Raw genomic sequence first — 22,294 nt, 5'->3', positions numbered from 1 at the left:
TGAGGCCAAACGTAACATGAAATTACCACAAAAGACTCAGTGGGTAAAATGCAAACAGATTATGACCAACACAGGCTGACTGCTCTGTGTCTTTGCTTTTGAAAGATTGTGTTCAGACCTTTGGGTGCCCTCCCTTTAACATGGAAGAAGAGAAAGCTTTACCTTTCTAACACCACCAGCACTGGGTCAGAAAAACCAGCAGAGGGTCCTGGTTTATTTCAGTGAGGTTATCTTCCTCTCAGCAATTTACAGCGTTGCCTCTTTCTGTAAACCTGATGATTGTGGGAGGTATGGGATTAAGAAAACATGGTTAAAGCCTCACAAACTTAAGAATAGAAGCTATTTATCTCAGTGGTCTGAGGTTTTATAATAATATTCTGGAAGCCTACAGACAGATAGCACAGGAATAAAAACAGTGCCTTACAATCGGAAGACTTGGCCTCTGGGTCTCACTTTGGATCTGCCTAGCTGTGTGACTTTAACGAGGTACTCAGACTTTCTGAAAATCAATTTTCCTATCTACAGAACAAGTAAGTAAAACAAGAGCATTGCTGGCATAGAGTAAGTAGTAAAACAAGAGCATTTCTGACATAACTTCCTGACTTTAAAATTCTCTGAGCATTCCTCTTTCAATAACTTCAGTGAGAGATGCATGGATTTTCAATTCATACCAAATGGGATATATCTAAGCTTGGCAAGTTGGAGTTATGTTTTCCTCTGCCTTTGTATTAGACTTCTCTACGAGATAGTCCATTAATTCCAACAATCTTTGTGTTTATAGGAAAAGATTCTCCTATGGCTTCTTCAGTTTATGCAAGAACAGGGCATCTCGCTGGATGAAGTGGACCAGGATGGCAACAGTGCCGTTCACGTAGCCTCCCAGCATGGCTACCTTGGGTGCATCCAGGTACGCAGGCCCCCTGGCCTTGCAGAGAGAAATGAATGTATGACGTAGTGAAACAAGAAATGGAAATTTTGTTCACTGGGAAAATAGCTGGATTAAATCAGCTTTTTTCTATTAACAGTGGATAATGAGGAATTAAATTGATATATTTGTTTTTGCAGAAATCCACCCAAATACTGGCATAGATAGCTCTGCGAGTTTCTCCTTGAGTGTCACAGGACATTGAGAGGGACGATTCCTGCTCTCTCAACATTACCTTAAAACCCCAAATCTGAGGACAGTAGGCATTCAGTAACCCAGCATTCTCAGGAGCCCAGGAGACCACTACCAGCCTGACATCTCTCGGTCTGTCCCACAGTGGGCTGTTCTTGCTGCCATTAGCACAATTCTCCTTCCCAGGGGTATGAGAAACAGGATGCACTTTTCAAGAATGGATTAGAGGAATTTTCAGAGTAGGAAGTAGACTTCCTACTCTGGTGTTTCCCTCCCTCTCTCCATAGTAAGACTGAGTTTCTCTGATGCATTCAAAACGGCCCAGAATTGATTACAGGGGGACCTTAGCTATTGATCTTCTGAGTCCTTGGGTTTTCCAACCACCCCACCCAGCAGCCTACATGCCTTACACATATTACCATGTTCCCTGTGTGCAATGGAGTAAACAGGTTGGGGAGCAGAGCCACAGCAGAGGGGTGGAGGTTCTTCCCCCTGCTCCCATGCCACCTGGATGCGGAGCTGAGCAGACCTGGTGCTGCCATCCTAACAGCACTGGCGGGAGAGCCCAGCGAGAGTCCTCAGAACCTGGATGTGGATATTAACTGGATATTAAACATGTGGCTATAAAACCCTGCTAGACCTTTTTACCTAGACATGTTAGGGCCCCGAGCGACAAAGCAAAGAGAGGATTTGCCAAAGAAAAGGAGTAAGAGAAGTAACAGGCTGAGGAGAGGAAAGGCTTTGAATTGGAAACCAAATTTGGATTTGGCTTGGAATCTAATTTATGAACATAAATCATAATTACCAGGATCAGAGCAATCACACCATTCCTATCATTGAACATGATCTAACATCTATGGGTTTGTCCCCACATCTGCCTGAGATGTAGGAAAGGACAATTGACAACATATAGCTGAAGGTCATAATTAAAATGCTTTTATTGTTCCGAATTCTCACAGTTCAAAATATGTGTCTATAACCACTCTGAGAAAGCAGCACCCTTTTTTTTGCCATATTAGGTGTTGTTTCTTTTATCACAACCCTACTGTGCTCTTGTATTTGTCAGGTACTTATTGAGCTCCTACTGTGTGCAAGGTAGACTGTATCAGAAAAAGAAAACTGGGCAGTGAGAACCAGTTGCTTAGGAAGGTAGAGAAGACTGGGGAACCGACAGGAGAAGATCTACAAAAGCTGTGCATGTAAAAGGCAAGAGATTAATAAGAACAAAAATCAGAGGCAACAGCAGAAAGCTCTCTAGAGTGACTACTCACACACAGCTGATCTTTGGAGAGCTAAATTGATAGAAAATATTCCAAGTGTCTGGAAGTTTCCCGATTGTTGGCAAAGTGTGCATCTTTTAGTTTAAAGCACCACATCGTAAAAGGAACGATGAAAAACCAGTGTATAGAAAACAGAGAAATTCAAGTTATTTCCAGGGTCTGCAGAAAGATGAAAGGAGAAGGTATTGCTTTTTGCTTAATAAAAATAATGGAATAAAAACTGAAAACTTCATGTTTCCATTTAACAGAACATGCCAATATTTGATAGTCTTGAAATAAACTTTTTTATCAGCTAATAAAGGACTGAAAGCCAAAGTAAGCCAGCTGATACCTCTAATTCTGTTTGAGATTTGAGTTATTTTTCTTTTTAAAACGTGAGGAGAGGTGGTCTGTCCTTCCAGAGCGTTCGTTCATCACGACACTTAACACAAATGATAACTCTTGGCACGAGACACCATGGATGTGGAAACTTGGATAATCTTGGAAGCAGGTCCTTCCTCTGGGTGTGAGATTTTTTAAAAAAAGATACAAAGAATAGGAAAGGGGGTGAGCAAGGGCCCTTAGTTGGTGAGGAGGGGACTGAGTACAGAAACCCCTGGAAGGAATACTGAGGAGGCCAGAGTGGAGGGAGTGGCACAGGGTGAGCTGGCGCTGAGATGCCGGGAGAGCTCCGGGATCTCGGAGCCGAGGTGGTCTCTGTGACTCCTCTCAGGTGGGTGGTAAAGGCTTCATGGAAAATTGACCTTTCCCCGGAAAGTGATCCTAAACCGAAAGGAAAATCATTTGCCTCAGTGACCTCTGAGTTTCAGTTGTCTAGGGATTTAAAAATTACAAGTGTTTCTTGTGAAAAAAATATTACCTATCACAAAGATAAATCCAGAGGCCTATAACCTCATCTTTATAGGGTCAAAGAACGTGTCAGGTTGTGGCAGTTGATTAATATTGATGTAACAGTTTCTTGTGGAGTCTAATGTCATGTAAATATAAAAGTGTTCTGATTTTTTAATTAGTGGTATCAGCCTGGCTCCATCAAATCTCTCTCTCTGAATAATACCTTGACCAGATTCCACAACTTCCCGCTGGCTTTTAACTGTTAACATTTTACTCTAAACCCGTTTAAAATCTCAGTCTTATTTCTGATTCACAGCATTCTCCTCCCCAACCCAGATTAGACTCCAGGCTCAAGTGACTGTGCCATGATCGGCACTTTAGACATCATTTTAGTTCCTATTCTCCTCTCTTTTCTGGGTTCCAGTGTTGGGGACAAAGAGGAGGGATGAGAGAAGTCAGTGGTCTTTTTGCTTAATGGGAAAGGTCATGAGGCCATGGCACTGTCCCTCCCAGGTGGCATTGCTTCCTGGCTCACAGTGGTCTGTCACTGACGTCCGCTTCCCACGTCAGCCTTCCAATGCCGGCTCTCTGACGGGTATGGAAATGTGGCCCCAGTTCTGCATCCTCCTCCCCCATGTGCGGGGTACCCACTGCCTCTTGATGCTGGAGGATGCTGTCCATTTGTAGTGGGTGACAGCAGCATGTTCACAATCCCTGGCCATCTTCCTGCCATGACACGTGTGAAAGTGTGGGCTGCTTCACTGCCCCGTGTCTGGAGTTCCTGTTGTTCCCAGGTGGGTAGGCTCAGCTACAGATGAAGTGCACTGCCCAAGCAAACAGGAACTGGTAAACAGAACCCCACTCTCTCCTCCTTCCAGGTGTCCCTGACTGTATGAGCCTGTGCACTGAAAGGCACAAGCATCTCGCCCCAGATCCAGGCTGCCCTGCTCAGGGCTGCCTCTCAGGGTGGCAGCACATGCCTCCCTCCCCAGCCAACTCCTGCCCAGACTGGTGGGGGTGGTCAGATAGCAGCGGGTCAGTTCTGCTGCGTCTTTGTAAGCTCTGAAGGGAGCTGATACCAACTGCTGAAAGCTTGCAGGTTTTCTTTTGTATATGGTGGCACCCTTTGCCCCCCAGCCTGCTGTGGGTGCTGGTAACTGCTTTTGGAATAACAGGACAAGTTCCAATCACCTTTCTGTGGTATCACCATTAAAAAGTACATCTTGATGTGATCACGTCTTTGCAATTTCTGGTAGACCTTGGTCGAATATGGAGCGAATGTCACCATGCAGAACCACGCAGGGGAAAAGCCCTCCCAGAGCGCAGAGCATCATGGCCACTCGCTGTGCTCCCGGTACCTGGTGGTGGTGGAGACCTGCATGTCGCTGGCCTCCCAGGTGGTGAAGCTCACCAAGCAGCTAAAGGAGTAAGTGGTCCGTTCTTCCTGTGAGCACAAAATCAGGGTTGTCACCACCATGCATAGGTTTCAGCAGGCGCTTGGGTAGGCTGCCCTCAGCTGGGTGTATGCAGGGCTCCTAGCCATCTCAGATTCCTTCCTTCCTCCTTCCCAACTCAGTCATGCTAAAGATGTCATCTCTGCATGGGCAAATGATATTTAAACAACAACAACAAAAGAAATGCAGAGCAAGCTACATAATAAGCAGGGAATCTGAGCCCCATCGGATGAGAGAGAGGCTCTGTGTGTGTGTGTACATCTCGGGGCTAAATTAGGAGCAGGGTGTGGCAAGCACACACATCCTCATCCCTAAACTTCTGCCCTGAATATTCTAGGAAATCAGAAAGAGCATGAGAGAGAAAGAAAGGCTAGAGGTGGGCCAGTTTCTCAGTTTTCTCAAAAAGAAAAATGTGTCTTTGGGAAATTACAGATAGGTAATCTGGTAACCATCACCAGTAAATGCACTATAAAAATTCAGCAGACAATTCATGAATCCTCAAAATGAAAAATAATGTTCAGTCAGCATGGCATTACTTAAAGCCTCTTTGGATAAAGTCAGTTCTTTTCCTGATAAGATTATTAAACTGGTACATGTTGCATACCTAGATGTCAGGGAAGCATGCCTTAAAAATTAAGTTTTAGAGGAAAAATATGAAGTCTTTGATATTTTTTTCCTTTTTTCCTTAAAAAAAAAGTTAAGGGTGGGAGGGCTTTACTGATGTAAGTGTAATTCATACAATAATATGACAAGAAAAAAAAATTCTTCTTTAATTAAAGAGTTCCCTCCAAACATCATCTGCCCAGTTATATAAAATTCCTCTGGAGCAGGTGAGCAAGGTAAGCTTGAAGGGCATGATGTAACTGAAGGGAAAACGCACACAAATTCATAACTCAGTGAGTTATCTTTCTGCATTGAACATACTTGTACACGTCTTTATGTACATGTATAGGTCTTTCTAAAAATAAGTTCTAGAAAGAGAATTGCTAGAGAAAAAGGGCATACATATTTAAAATGTGGATAGATGTTGCCTACAATCCTTCCAAAAATGTTGTACTAGTGTCCACTCCCCCAGTAGTGTATAGACATACCCATTCAAAGGAACTTTAAAGTGATCCAATAAAATGTTTTTTTAATGGTTCATGCTCAGAGAAAAGCTCACAAAGCATTCTCTCAGTCTCGATACTGCAGAGGCTGAGAGGCTTTCTAAGTTATAATAGCAGTTTTATTGGTGAACCGTTCAAAGCCATGCTCTCGGCTGCTCTCTCTCTTGATGATCCTGGGATGAAATACACATGTATGCTAACAGGCAACAGTTCTTCCCTTGTCTCCAAAGCTGAATGCTGTAGAGAGTTGTAGTTAGGCCAATGACAAGATAAAAATACGAGTGGTTATACTGTAATTCTAGTCTTTTACTTACTGTCTGCCTCAGTGAGGTTGGCAAACTAAAAAGGAATGGAGAAATCCACTTAGCATTTCCACAGTACACATACCCTTTCGACTTCAGCACCAGTAACAGAGAGAAGTGCAGGAGGAAGGATGGAAAACACCAGTCTTCTCAGTCCAAAACTTCTGAGAGAGACAGTCTTGAGACCTTTTCCTACCAGAGTACCTTTAGCCAACTCTTCATAGTTAATAAACATAGTTACTACTCAGAAATAGCAACCTTTCAACTCTGTTAGAAGCCCTAATCGACACACCTAGTGTTATGGACTGAATTGTGCCCTCCCTAAAAAAGATCTATTGAAGTCCTAACCCCTACTTCTTGAGAATGTGACCTTATTTGGAAAGAGTGTCTTTACAGAAGTAATCAAGTTAAAATGAGGTCATCAGAGTCTGCCCTGACCCAATATCACCAGTGTCCCTATGAAAGGAGGGAAATGTAGATACAGAGACAGACCCACACAGGGAGAACACCATGTGAACCTTCAGGCAGGAGTCAGGGACATGCATCCAAGCCAAAGAATGCCAGAAATTGCCAGCAACCCACCAGAAGCAAAAAGAGAAGACCTCAAAAGGAGCCAGCCTTGCCAACACCTTATTCTTAGACTTCTTAGCATCCAGATATGTGAAAAATTAAATTTGATTTTTTTTCATGTATTTATATATTTGCATGTATTTCATATATTTGTATTTCATGTAATATATTATAATTAAAATTGATTAGTCCTTGCTAAAGGCTTCTTTTGAATCTAGAGAGCAGAGTTCTTTGTTTCTCCATTTGTACTTGGGATTTCAGTCATCGGTCAATCCAGTCGCCCCCAAATAGTTTTCTTAACTGTATCACAGTTCACTTTGACACCTAATAAACCCTTCAAAAGTAGACTATATTAGGCCCTCACTAAATATTTTTCTTAAAAACATAGCATGCAGTACAAACTTGTAAAGTGGGAAAAGTAGAAGTGCGTTTATGTATTTTTGTTTTTTCTTTCTTTAGACCAGGGTCAGCAAACTGTGTAGTCTGTGGGTGAAATTCAGTCTACCACCTGTTTTGTAAACAAACTTTTATTAGAATACTATGCATTCATTTACATATTGTCTGAGGTTGACTTCATGTTACAAAAGCAGAGTTTTCAGCAGACTGGATTCCTTTCTGGAGGCTCTAGGATGCTCATTTCCTCCTCATTCAGGTTGTTTGCAGAATCAGCTCCTTGTGGTTGTAGGACTGAGGTTCCCATTTTCTTACTGGCTATCAGCTGAGGGTCATTGCCCAGCTCCTAGAAGCCACCGTATTCCTTGGCTCACAGCCCTTCCTCTATGGTCAAAGCCAGCAACAGAAGATCAGGGTCTTCTTACATTATGAATCTCTGACCTCCTCTTCTGCCTTCTAGTCCCTGCTAGAGACTCATGTGATTAGACTAGGCTCACCCCAGTAATCCAGGGTAACCTCCCTGTTTTCTTGTCAGCTGATAACCTTAATTCCCTTTCATCACATGAAGTAAGATATCCACACCTTCCAGGAATTAGGATGTGATGGATATCTTTGTGGGTGGGTGGAAAGGGGTGGTGGTTTATGACACTAATACTACAGAGTTCAATAAATACTTCTTATTCCTCTAAAGTCAGAATCAGTTTGATTCACTTTTCTCAAGTTCTGTAATGATTAATGTTTCCTAAACAGATTTCACTTTCTGTAATCTGTGGCTTTTAACCTATTTTCTTAACCTTAAAGCACATTCTGATACACATTCTTTTACATCCAGAGTAAATTGAGTGTTGCCGTAACTGTTTTCCCTTTATATAAGAAAATACCAAGTTATTTAATTGTCTTACCTGACATGGAAAGAGTTTGCTTTTGTTTTGGTTTTTTCTGACTGGTAAATTAATACGTCACTTTAAAAATTGTAATTTAGAAAGAGTAAGTAATATTTTTGAGTGTATCTTTCAAATTATTTTCTATTGAGATGTGTGTGTGTGTGTGTGTGTGTGTGTGTGTGTGTGTGCGCGCGGATAGATAGATAATTTCTTAAAAATGAGACTGTGTTACAGTATTTCATAACTTCCTTTTTCACTTAAGGAAAGTCAAGTATTCATACTTTAAATATATCAGGGAAAATTTTTATATCATAGATATTGAAATATCACTTATAATAGCTGTCTTTATAGAAATAATGATAAATTATTCACTCAGTCTTACTGATGAGCATTTAGGTTACTTGAAGTTTTTTACTGATGTGAATGACAAACATCCTTTTGGGTACTTTTGGTTATATTGTTAGGAAAATTTCTGAAATATAAGAATGAAGATTATGCACATTTATAAAGTTTTTGGATTTATTGCAATTTATTGCAAATTATCATGAAAAAAATTTATACCAACTTGTACAGTAGCCATGTATCAGAGCGCTAACATGCATTAGTTTATTTTTCCCAGACAGACGATGGAACGTGTCACACTGCAGAACCAGCTCCAGCAACTTCTAGAGGCCCAGAAATCAGAGGGCAAGTCATTCCTTTCTTCACCCAGGTAATACTGGGAACATTGGTGGCTAGAGTTCTTAAGTATCTTTAATCTCTGAGCCTTCTTTTAGATCTCCTTTTAAGATCTTTTTAAGAAGACGATATCTTTTAAGATCTTTTAAGAAGAGGAATAAAAATGAGACATCACAGGGAAGAAGGCGGTAGATGTTGAGTCAGAAGACCTGGGTCTGTTTCTGGCTGGGCCATTTCTTCATTCTAAGACTATGAACAAGGCACTTAACTCTTTCACAGTCTTTCATTTCTTCATCTATGAAATGGGAAAAAGGCTAGGTAGGTTCATAAGGTATTTGAAGATGGGATTAATTGATAAAACTTGGGCAAAACTGATGTGCAAACAGTAAAACAGATTTAATCATAGCGTAAGTGTGAGGCCATCTACACTTTGGTTATAGCTGCCACTATGGACTATTTGCACATGGCTTTGAACAGATGTTAAGTGACTATTCTTATTCCAATCTTACTGATTTATAAGCTATTAGCAGCCGTAAAGGCCACACAGTGACTTGTGGTCAAGTCATTTTAACCCAGAAGGAAATCATCTCCTATGACCCCATCCTCTTTTCAGCTCACCATCCTCCCCTGCTTCCAGAAAGTCCCAGTGGAAATCCCCAGATGCAGACGAAGAGTCTATAACCAAAAGCAAACCAGTAGTCCAAGAGGGGATTCAAGTTCTTGGAAGCTTGTCAGCAACCAACCGGGCCAGGGCCAAAGCAAAAGATGAAGATTCTGATAAAATCCTACGCCAGTTACTGGGAAAAGATATCTCAGAGAATGTGTGCACCCAGGAAAAGCTGTCCTTGGAATTCCAGGATGCTCAGGCTTCCTCTAGAAATTCCAAAAAGATGCCTGTGGAGAAGCGGGAGCTGAAGTTAGCCAGGCTGAGGCAGCTGATGCAGCGGTCCCTGAGTGAGTCCGACACGGACTGCACCACCTCCGAGGACCCCAAGAGCACGCCAGCAAGAAAGGCTGACAGGCCCAGGCCTCAGCCCATCGTGGAAGGTATGGAGAGCATGGACAGCGCAGAAAACCTGCATTTGATGATCAAGAAACACACCTTGGCATCAGGACGCAGGTTTCCTTTTACTGTCAAGGCCTCCAAACCTCTGGATGGCCATAGCCCATCTCCCACCTCGGAGAGCAGCGAACCAGACTTAGAATCACAGAGTCCAGGCTCAGGGACAACTCCCCCAAACCAGCCCTCTGGAGACCCTGCTCAGCCCAGCCCCGACAGCACAGCTGCCCAGAAACTGGCCATGAGTCCCAAAAGCGCTCTCAAGTCTCCGTCTTCTAAGCGCCGGACGTCTCAGAACTCGAAGCTCAGAGTCACCTTCGAGGAGCCTGTGGTGCAGGTAGAGCAAAATAGCCTTGAACTAAATGGAGAAAAAGACAGAGATAAGGGCAGGGCCCTGCAGCGGACCTCCACGAGTAGTGACACAGGGGATCAACTGAAAAGGCCTTTCGGGACCTTCCGGTCTATCATGGAGACGCTAAGCGGAAACCAGAACAATAATAATAACTATCAGGCACCCAACCAGCTGAAGACCTCTACACTGCCCTTGACCTCATTGGGAAGGAAGGTGACAGATCCCAAGGGAAATCCTGCAAGCTCTGGCAGTAAAGGAAAGAATAAGGCGGTGAGTGCCATTTAGAGTGTCCCCATTTTCCCTCTGAATTAAATATGTTGTTCCTAACACTTCAAGTTGTCGACCTTTGCCATCTTGTGGGCATCCCCAGAAAAATTCCAAAAGGAAAGCCAAATCCATGTGTTTCTCATGAGGTAGGTCATGTTGGAATATATACCCCTTTGTCTTGCTTGGGAAAATACTCCAAGAGAAGAAGATTAAATAAATCACAGGAGATTCTATTCTGGTCCCTAAATTTTCCTAAGTAGTTTGACGGCTGAGTATTAGGATCTCCTAGACTGGGAGATTGCCCAAGATTCGACCCCCAACTGCTGTGAAATGAGACCCTTCTTGGACATTGATTCTGCCCCAGAAACAGTTTGTTCCCTTCCTGAGACTGGATAGTTTATTCTCAAGCCCAATTAAAGTGCACATAAATAGAAACCCTCTTTCTAAAGACTTAACTGCCCAACATTGGAATAACCTTTGAGATGAATATACCACAGGGACTCCACATTGGCATTTTATGACTCAAGCCCCTAAGTGTTGATCAGGAAGCTGTAGCATCTGAAATGCTTGCCGGTACCCAGGGGATGGCAGAGTGTGCCATGAACTACATTTTCTAATTGCATTTACTGGAAAGCCATGCACTGTAATCTCTGGTTTAAAACTAGTAAATAAGAAATACAAACATCTTTTTAGGCAATGTTTCCTGCGTCCTCTGTGCATGCCGTGCCATCAAAAAATAGTACAGCCCCCAAAATGTGAACTGGGAATGGAAGGACCCAGTATATCCATCATGCTGTCTAGACACAACCTGCATAATTTATTATTTGCTATACAGCAAAATCTCGTTATAATGAGGTCTAGAAATATCTATTCTTTTGCAATACCAAAATCAAGTTTTAATTAATACCACTCTAATTAATTGAACATTGATTTTAACTATACATTCATTTCCACCGTGAATTGTGTTCATTACAAAGGACTCCAGCATGTATTTATTTCTGCCAGAAAAGTCACACTTATGCCCCAAACACCAGGCCCTGTGTGATAATATGTCCAAACTCACACTGCTCAAATAAAACTTTTCCAAGGAACTTGATGTGTTCTATCTCTGAAGAATGAAACAATTATCTCAACTGCTCCCCATGTTCCTTACAGAGTGTATGAAGCTTCTGTCCTCTTTCCTGCATGCCTCCTGTTTATTGAGCCTCGTGCATGTACTGAGCTTGTTGCATGTTTTCAGATGATTTCTAATTGCACCTCTCTAGGAGATGTACAGCAGCTGCATCAATCTTTCCTCTAATCCGCTGATTGAAGAACATCTGCGTAACTATGCACGGTACGTGGTGCTGGGGGAGGCACTGCATGCCAGGGTCATGCCTTTGTTTTGACTTGCATGATCTTTTAAAGTAAATCTCTTAAATTACGGGCCCAGAGCACCTTTAGCAGGAGCTGACACCAAGGAAGAAGAACATTATAACTCTCCCACCAAATAGAAGGAGGCAGACTTGTATCGGGGCCTTGGAAAGGAAGCCCCTGTTGCAGGGGTTTTATTCCAGCAGCAGAGGGCAGAGGAATCTCCTCAGCTTACATACTGTGTTTCCCAGTTGACTTTGGCTTTCAGTCCTTGTTTTAATGGAGTCAAGTACCAAGCACATATAGAAATTAAATTTCCTGTCATAGGTGAAATGAATCCACCTCTGATCAGAATCAGAACTATGAAACAGAGAAGTTTTATTTCACTGCTCATTGCACACTGCTCCTTTCGCCACCAGCGTGCCGCACTTGGGAGAAGGAAGGCCCTGCCATTCTGAAACTGCTCTGGCTTAGCAGTTGGGACCACAGTGCCCATCTACAAGCCAGTCTAGGAGTAAAAGAGGGTCCTTCTCAAACAGAAGCGTTCATGATTCACAAATGCATTGACTGTGTACACAAAAAGGACTACCTTGGAGGTCCCCTGTGGCTTGGGCGTATCCCTCGGGGGTATGCCTTTCATTCACCCCCTACCCCCACCCCCAGGGAGTATGCTCCACCCTGACAAAACAGGACATGGGGTGAATAAAAAGAGAGCCATCAAGGGGGGTTCCGTGCCTTCAGTGCCTCTTGACTGGCTTATTTCAGAAGAGTTAAGCCCCCAAACCCATCTTAAAAGGAAACTATTGCTTTTAAATCATCAAAATTAGATTTAATTTCATCATTCAGATGGAAAGAAAAATACAACATGCCTTTCAGCACTCTTCAAAATTCCTCCAAAATGTGTGGATGTGTGCATGTATATATTTATACACAAACGCGAGTGTATGAGTTGAAGGTGTGAGTTTTAGTTCAGAATATTAAGGTGCAAGAAATGTCACATGAATCCAGCTGAATTTGCTCCAGGTTTCCATTGGGGCTAGAGGAACACTAAACCTCAGTCATTAAGTGGGCATGCCCCAGGGGTCTCATTACTCTAGTAAATTGAAGGAAACCCTGAGAATCTCCACAGTCACTGGTTGCAGCTTTCTGCTAGGATCAGGCTCATGGGTTGCCTAAGACTGGGTGGGCTACTTCTGCCGACACTGTGCAAAAAGCCCAATACCTCAGGTGGGAGGGAAATAGAAAAATATACATTCCCTCCCCAGACATTGGTAATGGCCCACTTCTCTTTCTCCCACCCTGTCTTCCCCACCCCCTAAACCCATCTCTGTCCCTGTCTTAGGTTGGGTGTGTCTTGTGGTACCTGGAAAATTGTGCTTTTTCCCTTACACAGAGGTCAACAACCATACTCCAAGGAAAGGAAGCCCAAAAGCTTGGCAAAGCTTCGGGAGGCGGAAGGAAAATAGCTCTCATTTCTTCCAGGCTCCTATAGCACCTGGAAATGACAATTAGCACCCCAGAATATTCTCCTGCAAGAAATACTTCACCCTGCCTTTTGACAAATAAGGGAACAAAGCTGAACAATCAACTCTAATAGGACTGCAAAAATCAGCACAAAATGAGGTTTATAGGGCTACTCAGATATCTGACACTAGATAAACACTTTCTTACTCAGTTTAAGGAACAATCCTTCTGAATGAAGGCTCAGTTTTGAACCTATCAGATTTATTGGCTTTACCTATTAACAGAGTTTGATTTTAGTGATAGGCAGACACCCCAAAATAAAAATATTCAGTTTATTTAAATAAGCATCCTGACCCCTTCCTGTCACTACCTTATAAATTAGGCTATACTTTATCATGGTTTTAGTTTGGCGTGTATTCCATAGGAAGTGAAAAACCCGCTTATTTGTTCAAGCTAGAAAGGGGAGATTTCTCTGATTGACTCATAGCTACACAGAGGCAGAGAGAACCAGCCCAGTTCGCTCCCTAGATAAAGATGGATATTTCTAGTTGAAATAAAGATCTTTCAGAGAAGTTAAAACTAGCATGGGAATTTGGGCATGAAAAACACCTAACAGACTCTAGGACCTACTCCATTTTGCCTAGGAGACCCATGGAAAAAGCACCCCATAGAGAGATGCAGTAAGGAAAGGAACCCAGGTGCTCAGCTACCAGCGAGGCTCCAAATCTTGGCCCAAGGATTTCCTTGAAGGTCAAATGGCCCCTCTCGGATAACAGGGATTATGTAATTTAACAGGGGTTGCTGGTGGTTATATAACTTTGGGAACCAGCGGCAGTCCCCGGGTTGGAGTTAGCTGCAAACATTATGCCACTGAATGGCCCTGTGAGTACAGCCCTAGGAGGAGTGGGACAAGGGACTCCAGACACACACCGGCATCGCATTTTAGTTCCGAAGAAATTTTTATTTTTCCTGGTAAAGGAAAAATAGGCACAATAAATACAACATTTTAAAGAATATCAGCAATATGAAGCAGTTCTGTTTACTATTTATTTTTCTAAATTGGTCACAGCTTGATAGCAAAGAATCTAAATTTCTTTCCAATGCCCATTAAAATTAGATTCAACTCTATTTTTTTAACAGCTTTCCCAGTGTGTTTCAAGTGCAGAGGATGACTTTGTTCATAGCAAGCAGATTTATCTTTACTTGTTCTTATAAAGGACATGCTGGTTTTGAGTTATTACAACTCCACAGGAATGTTTGCAATTGTTTGTCTTAAAATGCCAATAAGACATTCATTCCCCAAAGTTTAAGTCTATCTGAGACCTGTAACACATGACACAAGGATTGATTCCAGTTACCATTAGGCAGGGGGCATTAACTCCTAGCCACCACCAGCCACACCCTGTCTGACCACAGTGGCACCAGGGGGTCAACCGCAGGAAACTCCTAATCCTAGCACCAACATGAGAGTGGACTCCTTAAAAAACATTAAGTAATAAACACTATTAGTGTGAGTTTTACTGCCAAGGAATTAGCCACACTGGGAATTATACATCCAGAGCCAAGAGCCAGGATCAGATATTTTGCATAGGTGTCAAGGTTGTTCAACAGGCACTTCAAAGAGAGTGCTATGTTTGGCCCCAGATGATGCAAGGACTGGCAGTGCTCATCTGCTGTGCCCCACAGGAGGTCAGAGTTCAGGGAGCCCCTACTATCACCACACACACATACACATTTCTGTCCTTATTGTCAGGACACCATACTAGACAGGAAAATGAGTAGAGCTGAGGCATTGGCTGAACCCTGTCCCAAGCAGAGCATACCCTCTGTCCACTGAACAGAATTCCCAGAATCATGATGGAAAATGCAGTCAGCCCCAAAAGGAATCCTTTATCCTGCAACAAATGCATCCTTGCCATAATGTCTCTGGTTATAGTAAAATAATCACATTTTAATCTTGTCTTAAAAGTTTGATCTTGAAGTATTTATGTTTAACTCATGCTTTTTAAGGATTCTTGAAGGGATAGTTACATAATTACTCAGTCATCAGTATGTTAACCAAGCTATCTGTGCATGTTGATTGCATAGTTCTGGAGTGAGTCCCCTAGAGCTGGTTGAATCTTACCAATATAACAGTTCAGAAAAGTTTAAGTGTTTGTTAAAGTTCATTAGAAGAGTTCTCCAAAATGATAGTTCCAATTTCTAAGCCTTATCTGAAGCGTTTTCCTGTGTTTTCATTTCTGATATACTAGCTCTGGGGTCCAGAGCCAATCAATCAGCAAGAGTTGACACTGGGGACCTGGGGTGGTGACCCCTGTTCCAGAAACGCCCAGAGCCTATCTGGCCTTCCGGTTCACACCTCCCTGTGTTTCCCCAGGTGTTCTGTGCTCCCTGCACAGGGTCAAATGAGTTTCAGAGAGAAAACCCTTATTTCATAGTGAAGCTTTGTCCCTATAACTTGGAGGAGGGAGAAGACCCCAATCTTGAACCATTTCTCCAGATTACAATAAATGACAAGTTCCTCTTTGAAAAGGGCCACAATTTTGCATTGTCACTGGCTATCCCATAGTAGAATCTTGTGTAAAGAGAAAAATGCCCACGTTATAGGGAACAGTTAAAATGATCAGGTCTTTCCAGCATCTTAGTACAACTTAATAAACTCTTTATATCAGCTGCCGGAGTTCTCAAGATTGACCAGGGCCAGGGAGAAAGCATATTCCTCCACAGGAAAACAGTGAAACAGAGTTTAGTATCAGAGTATGCTGAGCTGAGCCACAGCAAAAGCTGTGGTACCTAAGAACCCTGTTTTGTCTAGAGCACTGCCCTTTGAAGGCTGGAGATGGGCAGGTGGAGCCCCCCACGCAGTACAAGTGGGAGACCTGCCTTGGAAACCCAGTCATCCTGTGAGAAGTCCATTATGCTCGCATGCTTATTCCAGTTCAGTGTGGTCACAGACCTTAAGAACTTACAACCGCCTTCCCCAACTCCACCCTCCTCTCCTCCCTCCCTGCAGAGTCCAATTGAGAACAGTGCAGGTAGAGTCCCTTCCTGAATGTCATGTCCCTGGGTTGCCAGGGCACGCACTTCAACCTCTGTAGCTTTAAGCCACGCGTTCTGCTCTGCCAGAATAAGGCATGGCCCTTCATCCAGTGAGCTCATAATCCATGGAGAATGGAGGGAGGATACAGTTCAGGCACGGCAAACTCCGTGAACGGCAGGTGAAATCCGTGAGAGCAGTGACCCTCAATAGCACTATTGTGTCCTCAGCGTCTAGCTTGGTGCCTGGCACATTATAGGGACTTCGTAAATATTGAAGAGAGGGAGAACTAAGGAGAGTAAAAGAAGGAAGAGAAAAAAAAGAGAAAACAGAAGACTAAGCCTTTCATCCCATAGAAAGAATGATGTCCTTTGTATAAATCTAGGACATATGATTCCAAGTCCACCTACGTACAGTCGGTTTCATTCAGGTACTTTTGATATTAAGTTTCCATTCTTTGAACTAGGAACCAGTTTTTTAGTGTATGGGATTTATAGTTATGGTCTTACTAAAGCTCTCAAGAAGATCACAAAACTAGCAGTCTCCCTGTTTTGATTATCAGTGCAAATGTAATGCATGCCCATGGACCATTTTAGACAATCCTTTAAATTGCTGTCTGCTCACCATGAGCTATGGAAATATGGAATCCATGCCTAGATGAGTCAGCAAGCTAGATTACTTGAAAAACTGTTATTTAAATTTAAGCCTTTTCTTCTTTCCAATTTTGGTCACTACGAATGTGCTTTTGTATCCAAAAATGAAATCAAGGAGCAGCAAATTATCTGAATAATTCATACCAGAATTACCCAAACACGTTTGTTATTTTGAATACTGGTAATTCAGGACTAGGTAATTGAAGGGTTCAGAGAGGCTTGTATTATCCCGATATTATTCGGATAAATGCCTCAAATTAACATTTTACTTGGTATAGACTCAGCTCTAATCATGCCAGGTTTTGTCCAGTAGAAAGTGTTCTTTTTCATGCTTTTGACTGCAGTACACCTTATATTAAGAGCAGAAATACTCCATCATTGTCTAATGATGATATTACCCTTAGACTACAACCTCAGCCTTCCTTTTTAACTTTTATTTATTTTTAATTTAATTTTTGTGTCAAAATGTTATACGTACATGTAATAAGTAATGCTGGCACTATAACAAAAACTGGCTGGCCCCTCTGCCCAACTTACCCTGTTTCGTAATCCCACTCCCCTGAATCAACCACTTCCTTTTCCTTTAGATGTTTTTCTAGTATTCTGTACTTCTAAATAACATTCTCATAGATTTTCAATTTTAGATATTCTTTCCATAATCTATTGGCATCCTACTATAGAAAATAAAAACGTTAGCTCATACTTTAAAGCATATACAACGTACCAGGGCATATTCCAAGTGCTTTATGTATATGAGCTGTTTTAATCTTCACAATGATATGATAGGGTAGCAACTATTATTACCAAATTTTGAAGATTGGAAACCAAGGCTCAGAGAGATTAAATATCTTGGTCATGGTTACATGATAATGATGATAATAAAAATTATTGCCCCAGGGTTTGAACTCAGTCGGTCTGGTTCCAAAATCCATATCCTCAACAATGAACCGAATTTGTCCAGCTCTATTTTAGCAGCCAACACTGCCCCGAACCCAAACACACACACACACACACACACACACACACATAAACACACACCTACTTCCTCTTCCCATTATCCATATTGTTGTATCACTCTTTGGGATTAAATTTAGTATTCAGTGTTCATTATTATTATTATTATTATTATGACATTGGATCCATGTGGTATGCTGTATTACATTTCCTTTCTCATATAACTGTTTTCCATGGAGATAATAATTTTGATGTCTTATAGTTCATGTCTAAACACTCTGCTAATGACAGAAATATTTCAGTGCACCCAGATAAATCAGGTATCTCTCAGATTCGGTCCGCTCATGGAGACACCCTCTTTCCTCCTGCCCCAATCTCTACTGCTGCTATCTGGCAGTTCTACACTGCTGTCACCGTAAAGTCTCCCATGTACATCATTCCAGGAATCTCTTTTGCTTCTCTCCTATGTAGAGCCCTATTTCCCGAATCTATCTTTTCCTTTTTATTTTTCTTCCTTTGGGTCATTCTCTTGCTTTGGTAAGCACATCTTCACAGCCTGCTAAGGTGAATAAGTGCTAAATTTTCTGAGACCTTGCCTGCCTGAAAATATCTTTAGTTCACCCTCATACTGAATTAGGAGTGTTTGGCTAGGTATAGAATTCTAGGTAGGAAATTATTTTATCTGAGAATCTTGAACACATTTTTTCATTTTCGTGTTTTTATGTGTCTGTTGAGAAGCTCCATTCCTCTCTAATTGCTAATCCCTTGAAAGCTTTTATGATTTTCTCTTTATCCCCAGTATTTTGATTTCTTGATACTTTGCCATGATTTTCATTTTCATTCCTGGAGGCTTTTTCAATCTAATGCTTGAGTTCTTAAAAATGTTTTTGTTCTGGAAAAAAAAAAATGAAAAATTTCTCCCCTCCAATTTCTGTTCACTCTTCCTAGAAATCCTGTTATTCTAATGTTGGACACACTGTACCAACCCTCAGATTTTCTAATCATTCTTCTGCCTTTATCCCTTTTTTTAGTTGTTTCTTTCACTTTTTTTTAGGTCTTCCTAGGATCTTTACTGAACTTTACCTTCCAACCTTTTTAATCTTTTATTTCTGCTGTTGTTAATTTCTAATGGCACTTTGTTGGTTTTCTTTGTTCCTTTTTTTATAGCATTATATTTGCAAGACATTTAACTTTTACAATCAAATGAAAATGTACAATTTTTTTCTTTCCTTCCTTTTTATAATAAAGGTGACATACTATACACACAGCTTTGTGTCTTGCTTTTTCTCACCTAACGCAGGGGAGGGCTTTATGTATTAGTATGTAGAGAGCTTCTTCATTCTTTTACATAGCCACATATTATTTTATTGTATCAGTTTACTGTTTTTAGACCTTTACTTTTATTGAGATTCTGGTCTTTTTTGTTGATTTATAGCAGCTCTTCGATGTTACTAATTACGATTAACCTTTTGTAATATGAATTGCAAACATTTTCCCCTTTTTCTTTACTTGTTATTATTACACTGAACTAAGAGTCTCTCTGGCTCTTGCCTTGCAAAATGTAACCTCCAGTTTTTCTTCGCGTTGTGAAAGGGAAGGCCACCTGGCTGCATTGGGTCAGGGAGATCATCTGGGGTATAAACTGCTACTTTCAAAAAATTTTCAAATAATCTTCCCATTTTCAGCACCCCCATAGCACCTACTGTCATCTTCAAAAGTACGTGCTATGTCTAGTTTCTGTGTCTTGCTGCAAATCAATTTGTTGGGTTCCCTGCCTGTAGACCTAGATTTCTGTTTTTTTCTGCTCTGCTGAATCAATTCCATATGTCTATCCACCGTTCATTTCTGAAATATTATTGGGATCTTTCTGTTATCTCCTCTCCTATTTCCCTTATTCATTGAGGCCTATGCCTTTTTTATTTCTTTACTTTCATTTTAGTGTTGTTTCATCAGAAAGGGGTGATAAATATGTGTATTTAATTCACCATGCTTAATCAGAAATCCCTAGAATGTCTTTTAATCAACCAGGCTTTTCTGTCGCCTTCTTTCTTTTCTTACCTATGGACAACTCTCAAGTTCTATTCAAAGCAATAAATAAAAATTATAACTTACAGATGGTGATCATCAAAATATTTACAAGAACACTGAGAATAGACTACATGGTCTTTGTAAGCAGTCATGATTTGGGGGCTACAAAACCACACTCGGGGCTCTCCACTCCACCCAGATATGTCCTCATGTTTCTGAGTAACGTCACCACAAACAGCCTGCTTTTGTCTGGCCTAGAGACAAGAAGGAATTTAATAATACATAAACTTGCCCACCCTCAGAAAATGAGTCTTCCTGGGAGATTTTATACCCAGAATGGAACTAATATCTCATGAAAATTAATGCACCAACCCAGAAAGAAATTGACTTAAAAAGCAAACCTTCTAAGGCTTGAGTTTGTGCTTCTTTCCACAGGCTTACTAGGTATGGAATATGGAGGCAAAAACAGCATTACTGTTCCCTCGTTTCTTCCTTTTCCCATATACTTACTTACTTGTGGTCTTCCCACATGCTACTACTCAATAATCCCACAAGCTGAAGGGAAAACATCTTCTTTCAACTATTAAGATTCAAGCTTGTTGGACAATTAAAGGTGTCACCAGTGGATCCATGTAATTAAAATATGGATTCTACTCAACCAGCAGGACTTTTCTGTATCTTGTTTGGCTCTGATACAATTCACTTGACTGTAGAATTTTGCCTAGATTCCAGTTAGCCTGATGGAGAAATTACTTCCGAAGCCAAATTAAAGAGCGTTCACTAAGTGTGTGTTATCATATGACCGGCTTGTGTTGTTTAACAAGTGGTTTATATAAGAAGAGGATACTTTGCCTACTGGAATGAAGTGTTCCTCAGTGTGGTTTGTGTGAGGACAATTTCCATTTTTGGTGAGCTGTTTAATGGTGGTGTCTTGACCGTAGTTTTATCTAATTTTGGCCTTGTGGTTTCTCTTTTGCTTAGGCATAATGACATCAACAGAAAAATGAAGAAATCCTTCAGCATAAAGCACATTGCTGAGCCAGAGTCAAAAGAACTCTTCTTGTAAATCACTTGTTATTATCTCTCATTGCTGCCCTCTGGACACCACTGGAAATTTCTGGACTGTCCTCTGGAACTAGAACCATGAGACCAATGCCTCATCAGCAGAAGAGCAGACTATCAGGATGCCTTAAATTTATAGCAGTAGACTACATAAGACACATTTTGGGGTGATATTTGTATATATAACTTGTTTTTAAAGAGATGCTGTTTAAAAGCATGTTTGAGCAAATGTATGCTTTTTAAGACTGGATTGATTCAACCTCCAGGACATTCACCAAACCACTGACACCATTTTGTATCTCATCAGTTGCATGAGTATTTGCTCAAGTTGGTTGAACTTCTCTTTCCCTCTAATACGGACAGTTTGGTCCCAGCGACTCAATGAGACCAGGTCAGTGCTATTGTTTTGTGTCAAGAGTGTTTTTTTCTGTCATTTCTACTTTTTGTATAAAGGAAAAATAAAACAATGTTAACAGCACTGATAAGCTCGGGGTACCTACTTTCTAATAAGTCTGTGATGTTCTGATTTCTAAAGAACTTTGAGCATATGTCAAATGCTGATATTTTATTTCAAGAACAAACTGCCCATTAGCTGTTTTCCCTTGGGGGTCAAATAAAACATTATGAGTTTTCATTATGTAGTAAAGGATCAGACAAATATATAAAGTAAGTCAATTCCTTCTGTCTTCTCAAATCTCAGCATTAACATCAGAAAATACTAATGACAACTAAGGATTTAGCCCCTTCTTGGGTCACTTTTTTCTGCCTCTTACACATTACGAGGACTGTTTAATCCCTCTAGGAGACAGTGTGGAGCCTGAGCTCAGAACAGCCCCGTTGTTGATGTGGCTCTTTGAATCCATGTAAGCAGTAAATTACAGATGGTTTCGTCCTATCATGTAAAAATATATTTCTGTTGAAACTTCAAGAGTTTTATTTTCAAAGTGTTGGCAGGGCATTGACAAGGCCTGTCAAATCTTAGTTTGCAGGTAGGTGTTCTTACCAGTAGGAGGGAGCACTGTATGCTACTAAGAGTTATTAGCAATGGGCCTATGGTCAAATGTGGACCAATCTGTATCCTGGTGGACAAAGCAGGACAGGCACTGAATGAGAAGCTGATCTTGCATATACAGATCATCTGACAAACTTGGGCTTGATGAGATGCAATGAGATACAGAAGGAGCTTGTATGTTAGTGTTTTTTGTAATAGCCACACTTATTATTACTCCCATTCTAAAGATTAGAAAATAAAACTTCAGAAAACTTAAGCTCCTGTCCAAGGTAACCCTACTAGTAAATTGCAGAACTGGCTTTGGTACATGCTTCTTCGTGATCCATACTCACTACCCTGTCTATCCTGCACTACACTATCTGCTTAGTGCGCCATCCACCTCCCCAGGACACAGGAAGCATGAGTTGTGTTGACCCTACTTCTGGATACCTCTTTGG

General features: G+C 41.3%; 1 protein-coding gene across 5 annotated transcripts in view; it reads left to right on the top strand.

The window, feature by feature from the left end:
• Positions 1-21,803, top strand: part of SNCAIP (synuclein alpha interacting protein) — a 143,265-nt gene extending 121,462 nt beyond the window's left edge. For 2 of the 5 annotated variants that reach the window (XM_036903142.2, XM_036903145.2), the window contains exons 7-12: positions 782-907; positions 4,485-4,654; positions 8,557-8,649; positions 9,229-10,297; positions 11,560-11,630; positions 20,765-21,790. In XM_036903142.2, coding sequence (XP_036759037.2) covers positions 782-907; positions 4,485-4,654; positions 8,557-8,649; positions 9,229-10,297; positions 11,560-11,630; positions 20,765-20,849 — 1,614 coding nt within the window. In that variant the 3' untranslated portion in view covers positions 20,850-21,790. Of the gene's footprint in view, positions 1-781; positions 908-4,484; positions 4,655-8,556; positions 8,650-9,228; positions 10,298-11,559; positions 11,631-20,764 lie in introns of all 5 variants that reach the window. The other 3 variants (XM_057490346.1, XM_036903144.2, XM_057490345.1) reach the window with 3 other exon arrangements.
• Positions 21,804-22,294: the final 491 nt, after the last annotated feature.

The sequence above is a fragment of the Manis pentadactyla genome, chromosome 13 (assembly GCF_030020395.1).
Source record: "Manis pentadactyla isolate mManPen7 chromosome 13, mManPen7.hap1, whole genome shotgun sequence".
Classification (NCBI taxonomy): Eukaryota; Metazoa; Chordata; class Mammalia; order Pholidota; family Manidae; genus Manis; species Manis pentadactyla.
The sequence above is the reverse complement of the archived record's forward strand: the minus strand, read 5'-3'. Positions and strand labels throughout refer to the sequence as shown.